This window comes from Silurus aristotelis (genome assembly GCF_946808225.1).
Source record: "Silurus aristotelis genome assembly, chromosome: 6".
In the NCBI taxonomy this organism is placed as follows: Eukaryota; Metazoa; Chordata; class Actinopteri; order Siluriformes; family Siluridae; genus Silurus; species Silurus aristotelis.
The window spans coordinates 27774480-27792897 of record NC_139579.1 but is presented as its reverse complement, the minus strand read 5'-3'; the positions used below and the strand labels follow the sequence as shown (position 1 = coordinate 27792897).

The window sequence follows — 18418 nt, the reverse complement described above, 5'->3', positions numbered from 1 at the left end:
AAAGAAAAATGCAATAAATCTTTTGTCCTTCATAGAAAAATATGATTTACAGTATAAACCATAGCCCTGTTTATTTTTTATAATTTTTTTTACTTAAATGTTATTATTATTATTATTATTATTATTATTATTATTATTATTATTATTATAAATTGTATTTATGTATGTGTATATATTTGTATTTTTATGCACCTGTTCTGTGTATTGTAATGTAAATTGTACATGTTATTGCCATGTTATTTGTATATGGTTAATTGCTTAATAAAAACATAAATAAATAAATAAATAAATAAATAAATAAATAAATAAATAAAAGGGGGGGGAAATGTTGTACTTCCTGTATATTTTGGATGACAGGTGTCCAATGATTGATAAGTTTCCATTCACAAACTATACCTACCTTTTCCGGTTTGTCTGGCTTGTCGTTGTGTTTTTTGGATTTGTTAATTTGTTTCGTGCAACGATTCAGACAAACCGGAAAAGGTAGGTAAAGTTTGTGAATAGAAACTTACAGTTCATTGGACGAGACACCTGTCACTCACCTGTATATCTTGACTGACAGGTGTCTTGTCCAATGATGTGTAAGTTTCCATTCACAAAACTATACCTACCCTTTCCGGTTTGTCGACTTGTGTTTTTTGGATTTGGTCATTTGTTTTCGAATTTGTTAATTTTTTTTCGGATTTGTTAGTGTTTTCTAATTTGTTAATTTGTTTTCGGAATAGTTAATTTGTTTTCGGATTTGTTGTTATGTTTTTGAATTTGTTAATTTGTTTTCGTATTTGTTAATGTGTTTTGCACTACTCGGCCACCGTACATTATAGCCAGTTTGAAACTGGGTATCCCCATGGTATCCAATGAAAAATGAAAGTACCAATGTCATTAATGCCAAACAAATAGCATCCCACTATAATGAGTTAAACACCAAGAGATCTCATGTCATGTATGGTCTTAAATAGTCTCAAATAGCCCCCTTGCACAGTAATACAGTGCTCCCAACTATCCTTCAACTTAGGTCATTTGTCCTGGAAGTCCTTTTTTCTTTTTTTTTTTTCTTTTTTTTTTGCAAAAACGTTACAGAGACAAATGTTAAAATTTATATTTGTAATTATTTATTTCTATAAAGCTGTTAACAATTGTTAACATTCTATAGAAAAAAATTGCAAAGAAAATTGTATGGAATTTTGTAGTTATATTTTTTTGTAAGTTATAGAGATAATAATATGAACTGCATCGAGTGTAATAAACAGGACTCAAGAAATGTGTGATGCATTCACAAGAGTTTGTTGTTTTACAATCTAAATATCCAAAAGTGTTGGTGCAAAGTTCATTAAAGAAGTGCAGCAAGAGTCCAAATACAAACAATTTATAAACACATCAGACAGCACAAAGCTTATACAATAGGAATTGTTGGCAAAGCGACGCGAATTTTAAATGGGAGTGTGCATTATATAGTGTACAGGAAATCAGTGGGGTAACTAAGGAAGTGTCCTAGAACTAAGGAAGTGTTCCAGGGACTGCTGAATTGTATTCTTTAAATACTTCGACCAAAACAAAACTTACAGAGATTTCCCCTTTGAACCGATCAGTGTTTGCAGTAGGGCTCAGCATGAGAAACAGCCTGCAGCTCTATGGCATGCTCTTCTGTCTTGTCATGTGTTTTCATTTTATATCCTCCACTGTACCATCATTCACTTCATCGCTCATGTGTCAGTAATACTTGCACCTGTTCTCAGTTTGACCTTTAAAATCTGTTTGTGTATTTAAATCCTTGTTATTCTCTGTTCTAGCCAAAGTAATGTTTAGTGTCTTCCTATCTGACTTTGCCAAGCCTGTCTTCTGTTACATGTCTCACTACAACAGTTATGGAGCTTTGTTTAGTTTTCTGATTTGTGTATTGTAAATGTCATAGAAATCAGCGTTTGAAGATCATTTGCCCATGCCTGTTTCCTCTTTCCTGTTTTACAGCTTTGACTCCCGGTTGTCTCTCAAATAAAAACGCAATTACGTCTATAATACCTCACAATGCATCACACATAGACACACGCATTCACCTCAAGTGTGCAATGGACATATGATCCACTGGAGGGCAGAATGTCAACATGAATTCCCTTTTACTGTATTTATTCATCTGAGGTGTAAAGAATAGCTGAAAACCATACTTAAGTTAACATATAGGTACCTTACTGCATAAGTTACTTAATTACATGCTAAAAATCAGTAATTCCAATTTGACTTGAGTAAAAGTCTCAGAGGATCTGCTTTGAACAGTACTTTAGTATTGGAGTACTCAGATTGAATGTAGGATCAAAGATGCACTAGTCCTTAATACTAAAACACATTAGTGAAAAAAAAAAAAAGTTGATTTGTAAGGTTTTATTTGTATTCCCAAAATACAAAAGAAATTGTACACCTTAAGAAAGCAATAATTTAAAAATTTTAAATAATTAATAAAATGACAGTATCATGTCACAAAGTTGAAGAACTATTATTATTGAATGGACAAATAAAATTAAGATTTCAATATCACCTCTTCTGCAGAATAAAAAAGCCATGGAAGATTAAGCTGCCATGCAAAATAGAATTGGTAATGGTCATTGTCAATTAGAATACAGTGGAGTTAAAGTAGATACTGAAACATTAATGTATTTGAAAAGAGTGTAAAAGTTGCTTATATCTTTGATACTTAGTAAAAGAAAAACTTGAAAAACTTAAGCTTTTTACCTATCTATCTATCTATCTATCTATCTATCTATCTATCTATCTATCTATCTATCTATCTATCTATCTATCTATCTATCTATCTATCTATCTATCTATCTATCTATCTATCTATCTATGCTCCGATTGTTTAAAATTACTCACTGAAATTTGGCTACTTATTTATTAATTAGATTATTTTGTGTTAGAGCTGAATTTTAGGTATGATGCAATTTGTAAATTATGCATATTACACTTAAAAAAGGGACCAGAAAAGACTGTTTTTAAGTGTGATGTTTTGCTAGATGGCACTGTTTTACCATTCAGACTGTTTCTCAGTTGGGAAGGATTCTGTTTTTTATCTTTTTTCTTGTTCACTCTTGTCCAGATGAAACTATTCTGTTTTTTTGATGCATCGTGATGCATCGTGCTCGAATCAGATTAAAATCATTGCAATTGCTTAATTCTGTTGAAAGATTTAAAAAGTTAAATGTCCTTTAGTAAAGATAAAATAAAAATGCAGTGAACTTAAAGAAAATATTTTAAATAACTGTCAGTTGCAAATGGTTTTTATTATTCTATCAAGTCAGATTGTTAAATAATGCTGCTATATTTTAAAGGTCTACTTAACTGGCCTGTAAAAAATTAGTGGCTTCTTTCTGGGGTTTCATTTTGTAACAAAACTGCATGTATTTGGATGTAGGTTTTTATAATTATTCAATAGACTTTAGCTACAAATTAGAAAGAAATTCCACTGTTCTTTTTTCTCGACAGTGTTATAGACAACAACTGATATATTCACAATCTTTGTGTCCTCAAGTCTAAGGTCAATTACCATTACCAAAGTCATCTGTTTTCTCTTGGAAATTTTTACTTCACCTTGAGTTATTTCACAGCCGTCCATATTAATCTAGTTTAAAGGTTAAAAGGCCTTGCTCATGACTCCAACATATTTGAGTATAGTAACTTTACCAAAAATCACATATGTTTCACATTATGTAATTATGTAAGGAATGTGATTCCAAAAGCATTTTGTCATTGTATGCCATGAAATGTTATATGTGCATGTATATATAACTGGATATAATATGTAGAGTATGTATTTACTAAATGTGATAAAAGAGAATCTATAAATGTGTGAAAAGAGATGCATCATGTTTGTAAGCTAATGACATTCTCCTGAATTTTCCCAGAATATTTCTATCACCAATACTTACAGCATCACCATATGTTAAAAGAAAAGTGTACAAGGGTAGTGAGGTAAACTGAGCAGATCACCAGGTCAGGACAGCACCAGCCTGCTGGTTTCTTATAGCAGGCATGTGCAGGACCAATACAGGAAATATCTTAAAGGATCCCCCAGCCAGATAACCGAATGTTTTGATGGCTACAGTCTGGAAAATATCTCCATAATTACACAGACAGGACTAAGGGGCTAAGGAGAAGCTTCTTCCCCAGAACCATCAAAACCTTGAACTTATGACCATTACCATGCTTCTGCTTAATCTCCAGCTGCATTACACATGACATTATTGAAAACGCAGAGAAATATACACACATACACAGACAAAGCACCTGATCATGCATTTTAAATATACATATATATTATATATAATATATACTATATTGCCAAAAGTATTGGGACACCTGACCTTTCCTGTTACACTATATGTGGCTCTTTTCCAAACTCTTAGCACAAAGCTGGAGTGCTGTAATGCCCCTGTGCATAAAGTGAGCTCCCTGAAGATATGGTTGGAGAGGAAGATCTTGATTGGCCTGCTATGGAGCTCTGTTCTCATCCCTAATGAACACCTATGGGATGAATTGGAACCCTGACTGCACCCCAGACCTCCTCACTTACATCAGTACCTGGGTTTCATAATTCCCTTGTGGCTGATGAACATAAAAATCCATAAGCACACTTTACAATCTAGTGGAACATATATATATATATATATATATATATATATATATATATATATATATATATATATATATATATATATATATATGAAATTAAAACCTCCAACACAACATATTTATTAACAAAGTCCTTTTTTTATTCATATTTAAAAATGTGCGATTAAATTGCGGTTAATCTTGACGATTTTGCGATTAAATATTTTCATCGATTGACAGCCCTAATAAATAGATAGATAGATAGATAGATAGATAGATAGATAGATAGATAGATAGATAGATAGATAGATAGATAGATAGATAGATAGATAGATAGATAGATAGATAGATAGATAGATAGATAGATAGATAGATAGATAGATAGATAGATAGATAGATAGACATGAGAGAGAGAGAGAGCGAGAGAGAGAGCGAGAGAGAGAGAGAGAGAGAGAGAGAGAGCGAGAGAGAGAGAGAGAGAGAGAGAGAGAGAGAGAGAGAGAGAGACCTTCACTGCTGTAACTTGGCTGAAGTAATGGGCTCCATGTTGACCATGCTGTTTTTAATTAAAACACTGTGCATGTGGGGGGATAAACTATTAGAAAGACACGTTAGCATTAGGTCAGTCCTCTGTCTCGTTCCTCTCCTCTTTGTTTCCTTGAAACTGATTATGAAAAGGAAAAGACTGTTTAGTTTCAGGCTTTTTGCTGTCACTGGGCTCGTCAGTTTATTCCTTCTTCTTAGAGGAACATCTCATATTGTTGATTTGGCCATATGCAAATTTAACATATGGAATTAACTACTAACCTTCTATCATCTGTATTTGTCATGAAATAAGGAGGAAGTAGCTCACATCTGTCTTTTGAACCGCTAATCAATCAATTGCCCTGTTACTTATGAGCCTGGGAAAATACAAGCACTATGTAAAAAATTGCTGTAATTCCTGTATGATTAATGCAATATTTTTGGTGCATTCCTGGAATTCAAATCCCATATTTTTACCAACTCATGTCAAATCCATCATTGTGGTGTGTTAAAAAGTTTTCCGAATACCTTTGGGCTTGACTGTGTGTAACCACATCTTTTGGTCCAATTTGTCCTTTTTTAAAACTTCGAAAGTCAAAAAAGAAAGCAACAGCAAGAAGTAGGCAATAAAGACAAAGCAAGCAAAAAAACAAGAAATTAAGAAAGCAAGAAAGAATGAAAGAAAAGAGGTAAAGCACAGATTAAAAAACATTCTATGTCCAGTGCTTGGACTGTTTTATGTCTAATGAATACCAAATGAACAAATTAACCTTTAAAAAATCTCATCGCCAGATGTATTAAACGCCAATTGATTTTGACGTATTATGGTAAAAAGAGCTATTGTCTTATTCTATTCTTGCATCCTAATAAGCACAATAAAAAGCTAATGTGGGTCGAATTTTAAGCATTTTAATACGCAATGCTGTTTATTTCTGTGCCAAACATCTGAACTCTTCTACCTCTCACTATTGTATGAAATTATTTTTATTATTAAGGAGTCTTATCAGCTTACAGTCTTGTTCTGTTTCCACAAGGTTCCATGGTTTATTAAACTTTGGATAACTGCTTTAAGCAAGAAAAATGTAAGATTTCATAAACAATAAACTCTGTTTGGGGTTGTTCATAGGGCTGTTTAATAGATGCATAACAATGTGTATATTTTAAATTATATTTTATACTTTATTGTAGATCAATATGTTTACAGTATGATCTATTCTTGGTTACTTTACACAAAACACTATTTCATTGCATTGACTTTAGTAATAGAAAGTAAAACTAAGATGTTACAATTTCTCAATATTTAACTATGGACCAATCATTGCCTACCTGAACTAGTTCTATACTGTTTTGGCTTCTTGTTCAAGTGAACGTATTAAAACCTGTTTTGTTATGCAGGGGAATGCTCTCAGCTCCGCGAAACTCCGCAGCAATGTCATCAAACGTCCGTCCTTTTGTTTCCGGGAGGCGGAACATAGTGTATGTGAATGCGATAAGGGCCATAGACATGAAGAGAAGGTAGACGTAAGCGCCACACAGGTGCTGGAGGGAGAATATGTCAAATGCATAATATTAAGAATAACCAGGAAGTGAATAGAGATATGCAAAACAGAAAAATATAGAGAAACTCAAGACTGCTGGTTAGTGATATTGAACTTTTTGGTTCCAGATATTTAATAATCCTACCAACTAAGCACTTATGTGCCAAGTTCATAGAGAGCACTCTATAAAGGCAGATGTTGAGTAAACACCTGAACTTAAAAAAAAACTTGGCCACAGTCCAAAAGTAAAATATTGAACTATTTAAACAAATAGATCGAGTAACTTTGTATGGGATAGTTTTCCCTTTGGATTTATTTAAATATGTAAGCTTAGGTAAACTTGTAAATAACATTTTACATAAAGAAAATTAAATATTGTTTCATTCAATATTGATGGCTCCAAATAGTTCATTAATAGCTGATAAGTGAACCAAGCCACGTGTTGAACTTTAATCATATTATGATTTTATCTTTGCACACAAAAAAACTAAGTAGAAAAAAAGATTCAACTTTAGATCAGACATTAGTATGAACCTAATCTACACAGATAAAAAAATCATAATATTACAATCCATAAAAACCTATATTTAATAAAGTTCAATTGCACAGGAAAAAGTATTGAACATGATAAAGAAAAAGCAGTACACAAGGCAAGGAAGCACCTGATTTCTCTAAACAGTTTACTTCTGGTGCAGATCAGATTCAGCCTGGTGAGTCCAGGTATAAAAGTCTAACCAGTTTCTGAATACAAGCATACAAACATCTCATCTCAATTCTTACTTGAGTGAAGACTTTTGAGGCAAGGACACTTATTAGTCCTTAGCCCTGTGTTTTCTGTTCTCTGTGACTGTTGTTGTATGTAGCATCAGGGTTCAGGAGGAACGTTGTTTTATTTCACTGTGTAATGGGTCAGCTATATGTGGTTGAAATGACAATAAAAGCTTCTTGACTTGACTTGACTTGACTTGACTTGACTTGACTTGATTGACTTGACTTGACTATGCATTTACCCCACTGTAAGTGAATTTCTCTGTTTCTAGCTTTTACCCAAACAGTTCACTGAAGGAAATGTAAATGAGAAATGGTTTCACAGGAGGCCGCAGGAGTGTATTCCATTAATTATTGCCCATTTTCTGACCAATAATTTGTTGTTATTAAAAGCACAATTTTGCCTTTTTAAAAAAGTATTTCTAAAACTGTAAGAAGTAAAACCAGTAGGTCCCCTTCGGGAACTCGAGCTGCGTCGTAAAGCTTTGGGGCGTTCCCAAAGCGTTACGACGCAGCGTCTCGTTCCCTCGGGGAACTAGGGTTACAGTCGTAACCTAGAGACGATAGATGAGATGAGATTGATAATGGTTGTCGACAAAACATTACATCATTCCAGTTTCCCTATTTTGGAGAGTGTACTTTTTATTACTTCCCCATACTTCCTCAGTTTATTTTTCCTGAAGCAACAACAAAGGGAGATCATCAGGTTTACCAAATTCCTTGGTGTTCAACTAGCAAAGAACCTAATCTGGTCCTTCCTGCATATAGGTCTGCTTTTGTATCAGTAAAATCTTTGGTGTTGTCTAGAGCACACTTATGTTGTTTTGTACAGCATGTTTCATTAAGTACAGTACTAACTGTATATAAATTGTTCTATGCAAGGAGAGAAAATACATACCATTAATGGTGGGAAAAGGAGAGCTAGAAGGAATTTCCCCCCCCAGTTAAGCATGCTGGTGAAAGCCATGGCAATGGGTCTGGCTGGCTGGTCAAAGAGCTCTGCACCAATGAACCAAGAGATGGGCCCTGGACCGAGCTCATATGCTGAAATCAGGATAAACACCACAAGTACCTGAAGACCACGAATGTCCGGGACAATGTACTAAGGAGAAGTAAAGCAAATTACATTATCAATACGAGTATTATTCATTACTATTTCTTTTGTTCCGTGCATTCACCAGGAACAAGTCATTTATTTATTTTTATTTGTGTAGTAAATCTTACCAGCAAAGAGTCTGTGATGGTCATTAGTAAATTGCAAAAAGCTACCAACAGGAAGCCAGTGAGGAGCAGCTTCCTGCGTCCTGCCCTTTCTACCAGGAACAACTTTGAGAAGAAAACAAATAGCAAATCATTTAATAAAACAAAGCATACCAAACTGTTAAAAAAAAGAAACATTTAAAAAAGGTTCACAGAGGCAAAAATGTCTGAGAGTTTCTAAATGCCCTTGTTAATACAGAAAAATAGTCTGTGAATTGTCAGTGTCCCCAAATCACACACAGCTCTAAACATGCTGGAATGTCCGAAACACTCACAGACACGATGGTGAATGCCACGTTGATCGCTCCCACTCCAAGCGTCAGATATTTTGCTTCTTCAAATTTGGCCTTTGTAAATATTTTTGTTGAATAATTTATGATCTGAAAATGAAGCAGGAGAGACAGTGCAATGTTTTATTCAGGAACTAGAAGGACTTAAAATGACTTTAAGAAGATGCTTGAGTTGTATTGAATTGATGGCTGGTGGTAGGAACACAGACATCCGTAAACACAGTGTCCACCACAAACATCTGAACCAATTAGTCATGAACAAGCAATGAAAAGATTCTGTGGTGTTGTGGGTTTTAAGATTATTAGCAGGAATTTGTACTATTCCTACTCAGTATTTTTTAGCTGGAGTGGAGAAACAGAACCAATGTTCCCTTTTAAAACCACATTTTTCAACTTAATGTTAAGTATAAAGCAAATCCCCTTCTGACAAAATATGACTGCATTTAATTGTTCTATTATTAAAATATAATAAACTTGTAATGATAAAAAAAGTATTTAAAGATTATTGCAAAGGTCTGCATCATCGATACTTTCTAAATGGACATTGGAAAAGTTTACCAATATTTTATAAATTATGGAATTTGAAACATTCATTGTTCTAAAAAATAACAAAACAATATTTTGCCCACAACATTTATGATTCTGGAACTGTTTTTAAAAAAAGAAACACAACAATGGACCAATGGTTGTAAATATCTAAAAATAAAGTACAATAATATTCTACAATTAATAATATCTTGTTTAAAAACCACAAAGTACTGTATCCTAGTGAACATAGATGTTAATGTGTATTTGAGGATATTCATTCATATGACACACATAATTACATTTTTTAACATTATTTCACACTACACATAACCATTATTTGAACATTTTTGTTTGAATAAATTTTTCTATCTTTTTTTTTATCATTATCTTTTTGCTAATGAAAAACAGAAGCTCGGAATCTGAATACAATAAATGTTTCCAATAATGAAATTTCTTCTTTATTGAATCCCAAAGGTGTGCAAACTTTTGCACTCTGCGCAAAGGGCATATCAGAGATAAAGGTGAGCATAAATAAAGTCATTCTATTCTGCTATTAGAACACTAACCGCATTGAATCCGGATAATTGGCTGCCCAGGTTTATGATTAGTACAAGTATTATGGGCTGTTTGTAGCAGCGTTTGATAAAGAATTCCCCAATATTCATTCTTGCTTCGCTGTGAGATGCTTCTTCTCTCATCTCATCCATTTCCTTTTTCACCTTATCAGCGTCTCGTCTTAACCTTCTTAAAGCTGCAGATAAAATAGACAATGTATTATGCAGATAAGATATAACGAAAGATGACTTGTAATACATTAAAGTGTGAAGTAAATATGACACACACACACACACACACACACACACACACACACACACACACACACACACACACACACACACACACCAGCTTCTGCTTCTTGTTCCTTGCCACAGTTTATAAAGAAATAGCGTGGGCTCTCAGGGCAAAAAGGCAAGATTATATACTGAAGAGCAGCTGGTATGAGGGAGAGAGACAGCATAAATGCCCAGTACTTCTGTGTGCCCAGGACTGTTTCTAAACCCACCACCTGCAACATCCCACACAAACAACTCAATTAGTCTGGGTTAGTCTTTCAGTGTTGAGACTCAGATCATAATTACAGGGTTTTTACAGGATAAACAAGAGATGAAGAGAAAGTGCGTGTGTGGTCTCTCACCATGCCCAGGAAAATGCCAGAGGCAAAAGAAACCTGGTTGAGAGTTGCAAAGGCACCACGGAGGTTAATCGGTGACACACCCTGGATATACAGCGGGTTTAGACTCATCACCAGACCACAGAAAAGGCCAAAAATGAAACGGCCCACAATTAGAAGTTCAAACGATTCAGCTGTTTTGCTCAGAAACATCAGACAGGTGCCCACTATGGACAAAGTGTTTGCTATAAGAATGGCATTTCTCCTACAAGAACATGAAGCACACATTAGAATCAATAAGTATTCAATAAGTAAAAGTCTTGAAGCCAATACTCACCTCCCATAGTGATCGGCCAGGCCTTTGACGCCCAGTGACCCCAACAGGGCTCCAAAGTCCTTGATGCTGACTGAGAGAGCCCACAGAAATGTCAGACTGTGCTCTGGCATGGACTGATTATATCTTGATTTCCAAGTCTCATTGAAGAAGTCTTCAATAACCTGAGTTAATAAAGAACAACAAATACTTTAGAGCCTGGCTTCTTCCTATTTATGTTTCAGCTTGCTCATTATGAAGCTTGGGATGTCTGTGAATTAGATTTGTGACAACATTTATTGTTTAAGACAACATGCAATTAAAATGTACTTGGATTTTGTGCAATGTGGGTGCATTATTTTCTTTTTTGGTTGGTAACTTTTCCCACTCTAAAAAATTCTACTGCATACCCAGGAACATATCAAATGTTGATGCAAAGGAGCTGGTTCAAAATTGGACATAAATCCGTACTAACAAGTGTTCTATTATACACATCAGCGAGAACGTTGTCCCAGTTTTGCAAAAGTGTATGTGTATTGCAGTTGTGACATCACATACTATTTGCATGCCATATTCAGTTAATGAATATACTTCTTAAGAGACTGCATTTCATCCACTTGAAAGACATGACTAAGACCTGGAAGGCCATCCTGGGAGCTTTGGAATGAAATACCAACTGAAGAATGCTGCACAGTATCCACACACCAAACCGATATATCAACACAATCCAGACATCATAGCTACCTGTCTGTAAACATAAAACCTTCCAAAACCATGGCTGGCTGAATAGAAAGCTTTCACCACTTTGTAAAGTTTACTCAGTGAGAAGTGCATGTTTGTGCCATGCTACCCAGAGCCCTGTACTCACTCTGGCTGGAGAGTTGACATTGCCCGTGTGGTATCCGATCTGTAGCGAGCCAAACACTGCCGCCACCACAGAGGTAAGCAGCGTGGCAGTCAGCTGACTCTGGCCATAAAACCAAACACATGTGTCACGGTTAAACAATTCTGTAAGCTCAGTGTAAACACACACTGACTAATGCACATGTGCGCTCCCACACAAAGCACGAACATCTCTTAGTTTCCATTTTATCATATAGTTTCAATTTCAGCCAATGGCTCAATATGTGTTATTTCTTTTTTGTTAATTCAAATCTCATTTACTGACATTTTAATAAACAAAAAAATCGTATTTACTGTTTATTGGAGGGAGTGAAGGTGATATTAAGATAGAGATTTTTTTGTTCATTAAAATCTCATTTACTGACCATCACCTTCACTCCCACCAATAGTCCCATACACTTGATATTACTTAGCATTATTCACACAAAACGGACAATTTCATAGGTATTTTAACACACCTTATTCTAAATATTAAAGAATGATAAAGTAAACACTAACCTCTGCGATTGCCATGAGCCTGTCCTATGACTGTCACTTCTTTAGGAAAAGGGAACGATTTTTGTATTTACTCTAGAGCTTGTTTTTCCAGCTAGAGTAGATACAGGAGAGGCTCTTAAAGTGGCATGTCTCAGGGCTGAAAACATATATTCCATATGATACCATTAGAGCAGTGGTGTCAAGCTCACTACAGGTAACCGGCTACTTTTTAATTATACTATAAGTGGTTCAGAGAGGAGAAAAATAATAAACCTCTTTACACACATGAATTAACAAATGTTTTCATTTATCAGAATTCATCCAAAAAGTACATTTCTAAATGCTCAAACCTTTTAAACGTATACTCGTTATTATATTAGATTAGAATAAATGTATTATAATAAATATTATAATTATCGCAGTATGCACTGGAGGGTAATTTGTAAATTGATTTGCTTATGTTTAAAAAAATTTACTTGCTTAATGTATAAGAAAGAGACATGATTAAAAAGATGTTTTGAAAAATGTAGATGACTTTGTGATAATTGCTCTATTTACAGAATTAAAAAAAATACTTGTTCAAAGTATTTTTATTTAACAATTAACAATTACATGACACTTAATTTTGTACACATGGATTCCAAATTAATTTGCTTGTCTGAATTAAATCCCTTTCTTGTTTTCCCCTTGTTTAATGTGTCCACCATGTAGCACTAGGAATGAGAACATTAGTAGTAAAAAAAAAAAAAGCACATGAACCATTGTTACATTTTGTGCAAATTCAGAGCATATTGCTTAATTATTTACAAATAAAATCTTCTTTAATTGATGCTGTGTTGATATACTGCCAGCCATTTCTTATTAGGACATATTTATGACAGCTCATTTAATCAATTTTTTATTTTTTTTTAAAGCAAGACACCCATGAGGTAAGTCCCTTACCTGTTTACTGGCTTGAAGAATGATTATATCTGCAAAAAATCCAACATCCACTCTTTCTTGGCACCTCTTGAGTGTTTATACACTTCATCCAGGGATTAGCACTTGTTCACACACATTGATGTTTCCAGGTCCTTCATTTGCACCCCACCCCTATATGCCCCCTTGCCTCACTACCATCTCAATGGTATCTCTCCGGGAAGCTTTCAGACACTTGTCCAAACCCAGGCTCCCATGTGATCCCTGATGAAGTCGCACCAGTGTGATGAATTTTGAGTTGGGTATGAAAGAATGGCAGCGACAGGCATCTCAGGTCTACACAAAATTCTGCTTCTTTCACTCAATAATCGTCCTGTTATTTTCTTGCTAGTTTGATCACAAAACTGAGGGACTAAATCAATTATAAAGACGAGCTCGACTAATAATTCAATGGTCTAGGCCCTTCTAAAGACCATGAACTGTATCCTGATTTCATAAGTCTGTTAATGCTTTTGTAAGTAAGACTGACAGAAACTGTGTGCATGTCTCCATACGTCTCAGTGTAAATGTGAGGTAAGTCCTGTCTGATTATTTTTTACATAAAGATATTAGAATGTCCATTAACAGGGATATACCTGGCTATTTTAACCAAAGCTCCTGAAAATCTTTGCTAGGTTTCTGTGAAGTGTGTTTTGGTTACCTGATATAGATGCTATATATAAAACACTAATTCACAGGTTTTTAAATAACAGTAGGGCTTTGTAAGAGAAAGCCATTCCCCTCTTGTAGCCTGTACTATTTTATTCTACTATTCTGTTTCTGTTTGCCTTAAACAGTGAACATTGTCCCAAAGCAGCTTTACAGAAATAAATAGAGATATATAATTTTTTTGTTGTTTTTGTAATACAATGCATTATCAGTGTTGTGCTCGTTACTAAAAAATAGTAACTAGTTACAGTTACTCGTTACTTCATTCAAAAAGTAACTCAATTACTTTGTTGATTACTTACACCAAAAAATAATGCGTTACTGTTAAAAGTAACTTTTTTAGTTACTTTTTTAAAGAAGGTTCTTTAATGTTCCCATTAATGCCCTTTTATGCGTTATGGTCTACAAACACAAAACTGACTTAAACACAAAGTCATTTTAAACACTATTTTATTAAAGTGAGACCAACACAAACTGAATATATCACAAGGATTTCTGAAATAAAGAACAAAACAAGCTGAATAATATATTCACAATCAAACTAAAGTGGCTTCTGCTGTTGTGTTGAGCTCTTAAAAATGTTCCTTTCACATCTGAAGTATGAAAACTATCCACAATGTAGAACAGAACACCCGGTTAGCTTCTAGCTTCTAGCTCCTGAGTTTCTGGAGGTGTTGCTATCGCAGTAGATACGACCTTCGAACCAGAAAGACACAGCTTACATTTGACTAAAAAGTTTTTGTATTTATGCTCAACTAAAGTGAAATAATGAGCATATTTCCATTTTGAAAAACTCGTGTTGCTCTCGCCTCGACTCGCCATTACTGACGCACAGACCCGAATAAACGGAGACATGCCCACAGCGCGTCTTCTTCGTGTTCACAGTGGTTTATCCACCAATCCTACAATGTGACGCTGCTGTAAACAGGTCAGACTGTAATCTACACTTCAGCCGAAATTAATTCATTTAAAAAAGTAACGGGTAACGCACCATACGGTAACGGTAACGGAGTTACTTTATTTTTAAAAGGCGCGTTACTGCCCAACACTGATCATTAATATAATGATGTTCTCTGAAAGAAGATGCTTATTTAAAATGTTTCAAAGAAGTCTTTCAGTAAGCTGGGTTTTTTCGTAGTAATTTTAAAAGACGATGCCGATATATGGCGATTTATAGCCACAAATATAGTTATTAAATATAACTATATTAGATTTTTATGCAGAATATCACATTGGGAGTGGTAAAAGTAAAAAAAGGTGTTTGTCATCAGCCCTTATCACTCCATCCTATCAATGGTTATTTTCCTATAACAACACTTCCTCAAGGGTTGTATTTCAGACTTGTCCTCAAGTGTTTTACTGAATAATGTAATCATATCTTGGCACTGTAACCGTGACTTGTTGAACAGCTTGAGCTGTTTGTTGTGTTTTCTTTCTTCACAATTTTTTTTTAAGTCAAAAATTAAAACCTCTCAGAGTGTTGATGACGAAAAATGACTACAATGAAAAAAACATTGTTATGTGTTAATGTAAAAACACAGAGGTTCCTACTTTGGATATTTGAACTTATCTCTTGTTCTGTCAGACATTCCTGTAAAAATATAGTAGATGTGTAATGGTTTGTAAAAAAAATTTAATCAAATAAATAATAATACAACAACAACAAAAAAAAACAACGTATGCAACCAAAAAAACAGATTTTCATAAGATTGAATAAGGGCGTAGAAGCAAAGGCAAGGATTAAATGTTTTGCATAAGGAAACGTTTAAAACATTTACCAGTGGATTTGTAAACACTGAACATTACTCACAGCTTTCAGTGGTTTACCAAAGCACAGTCCTCTAACATTACTAGAGGACTGTGAGAGGATACTCTGATTTGAGCCAGACAGCATCTCTATGCTATACTATAAGTTTAAAGGTTTAACAATGATGGATTTATATATTACACTACACCAATATGCCAGCTAATCAATTATAATATAGTGCCACCCAGATTCTTCCTCATTTCATCTCAGAGATTTTTATTATTAGTGATATACTTATATGCACTAAACTTAATGGCACAAATGTATACATTAAAATGTTATATCCTCCGTATGTCTGTAAAGATGCTTTGGTCAATGCAGATATATGAGCTATACAAATAAAACTAAAATGAACTGAATTCATTTACCAATTATATGAACAAAATCCTATTGATGTATAATGATATGTTATAAATGCTAAAGATAAGTATGTGCTCAGAGCAAAGCATGTCTATTATTTATTACAAGTCTATTAATGACATGTAATAATGTAATTTTTTAGCAACCTATAAAGGACATGGCCACACTGTGTACTGACTCAGACCATCATCTTGTCCATGAGTCTGCAACAGTTTCAAAAGTCTATTCATTGTTATTACAATTTGTTTTTGGACTGTATTTAAACAATATACAAGGTTTTTTTTCAATCACATTTACTCCCATGTGAAACCAGTATAAAAGAGAGAATGAAAAGTAGGAATGCCTCCTTGGGGTGAGGAGGCATTCCTAGGCGTAGACCACATCAGACGCGGGCAAAAAAGCCACAGCTGTAAAAGTTGAGTGGAATACTATAAAACTGAAGTGCCCCGAATGTCCCCTTGGAGTTCCAGGTAATCCCTCCCGCAATACCCCGCAGATGACATCATCACGCAAATGATTCATCACATATGATCTGTCCCAGAGGCAGCGAGGCCTCAGCTACAAGAGATGTCTCTGCTTTACATTTTTGAAATAATTATAATAATAATAATAATAATAATAATAATAATAATAATAATAATAATAATAATAATAATAATAAAATCATGTAAATAATGTTTTTTCTGTACTGAAAAAAAGCCAGGGCTGTAAATATTACAAATGCTATACAGTAACCTCGGTACTCGTCGCAATGAAATTCAGTCTTGTGGTAAAACAGATGCATGAAGAGTGTCATGTTAGCTCGTGAACAGTGCCATAGAGTGGTCACTTTGTAAATTTTCATTATTCCTTATTACAGTACAGTACTGTATTAAAACAATTGTTTGGTGTTCCTGCACTTTCATTCAATTGCCACCAGGGGGCTCTCTTCAAAAAATAAGCTTCCAGGAGGTTTTGCTCAAAAGGGCTTTAATGAAGCAAACTAATTGTATTTCTAATTCCCTCTACATTTGCAAATCTATGTATAAAAGATGTATAAATACAATTACATCTGTATTTTCTGTATTGTCCCGTATTGTCTGTATAGCCTGTATTGTCTTGTATATTATTTATGTCTGCACTTTTAAAAGTCACCAACAGCTGGAAACTAATTCCTTGTGTGTGTCAACACACTTGGCCAATAAACCTGATTCTGATTATATCAACTAAATAAACTCTGTAGACTGATTATTTTTTGAAAATGGATTTAAAAGTTATTGTATACAAGCAATAAATCACATACAGCCTAAATCGAGTTAATGATAAAAAAAGGGAAAAATTAACGAAATTACATGAAAGCCTGGCTTCATTCCAAACCGCAGTTTTAGCCCTGAAACAAGCAATATGCGAGGAAGGAACCTTTTCCAGGCTTTTTTTTTAGTATTGGCAGCTCTGGAATTGAAACATAATCAGGGCTAATCCTGAATTTAATAGAGGACAGATGGTGCAATATCAAATGTAACATTGAATAAGATCTCACATAAAAAAAAAAAAAAAAAGAAATCACATTTGTTTTACTAACATGAGTTTTGTGAATCTAATTTTATGACACCTATGTACCAACCATAAAAAAAAAAAAAAACACAAGGACAAAAGGTAGACGAAAGACAGACACCTGACCTGAAAAGGCCATCTGTATTCTCAATCATTTCTGACATGCTGTGACATGACTTTTGACTCTAGGCATTGACCTTCTGACAGGTGACCTTTGGGCATGCAGGGCAGGTTCTAGTCCAGAGAGTCAGGCATGGCATCAGGCACAAATGGTTCACAGGGAGTGCCCCTAAGCTCTAAAACCAATTCCAGCAATCACAAACACACACATATACTAACACACCAACTTCCTGACCCCCTCAGACCCTCATTGTAACTATTAACTATGTGGTCCTACAACTGAGTGCATTTAATAAGCTCTAATGGCCTTGGAAATATTCATCAGAATCAGTGGGTGCACACAGGCAAAGCTGCTTATGTAACATCTTTGTTTCTTATAGCAAACTTGAGTGGGAGCTGGAAAAAAGAGGACTGCTCAAATATTATATCACTTTCCCACTGAAATTATATAAAAGCTATGGCTTTAATCTTGCCATTCAAGCACCAAATCATTTCCATAATGAACTAGAGAATAATTAAAAAACCTAGGTGAAAAAAATTCCCCACTTTTACACCTTTTACATCTGCACATACACACATACACACATACACACACACTCA

General features: G+C 34.5%; 1 protein-coding gene across 1 annotated transcript; it reads right to left on the bottom strand.

Annotated features, from left to right (window-relative positions):
- Window positions 1-6280: 6280 nt before the first annotated feature.
- On the bottom strand, window positions 6281-12443 carry slc2a1c (solute carrier family 2 member 1c). The gene is made up of 10 exons (XM_083544206.1): window positions 12394-12443; window positions 11861-11959; window positions 11017-11177; window positions 10704-10944; window positions 10412-10574; window positions 10075-10259; window positions 8966-9070; window positions 8655-8756; window positions 8329-8532; window positions 6281-6663 (listed from the first exon to the last, which is right to left on the bottom strand). The coding sequence occupies exons 1-10, from the start codon at window positions 12406-12408 to the stop codon at window positions 6484-6486; spliced, it is 1455 nt and encodes a 484-aa protein (XP_083400332.1). The 5' UTR covers window positions 12409-12443; the 3' UTR covers window positions 6281-6483.
- Window positions 12444-18418: the final 5975 nt, after the last annotated feature.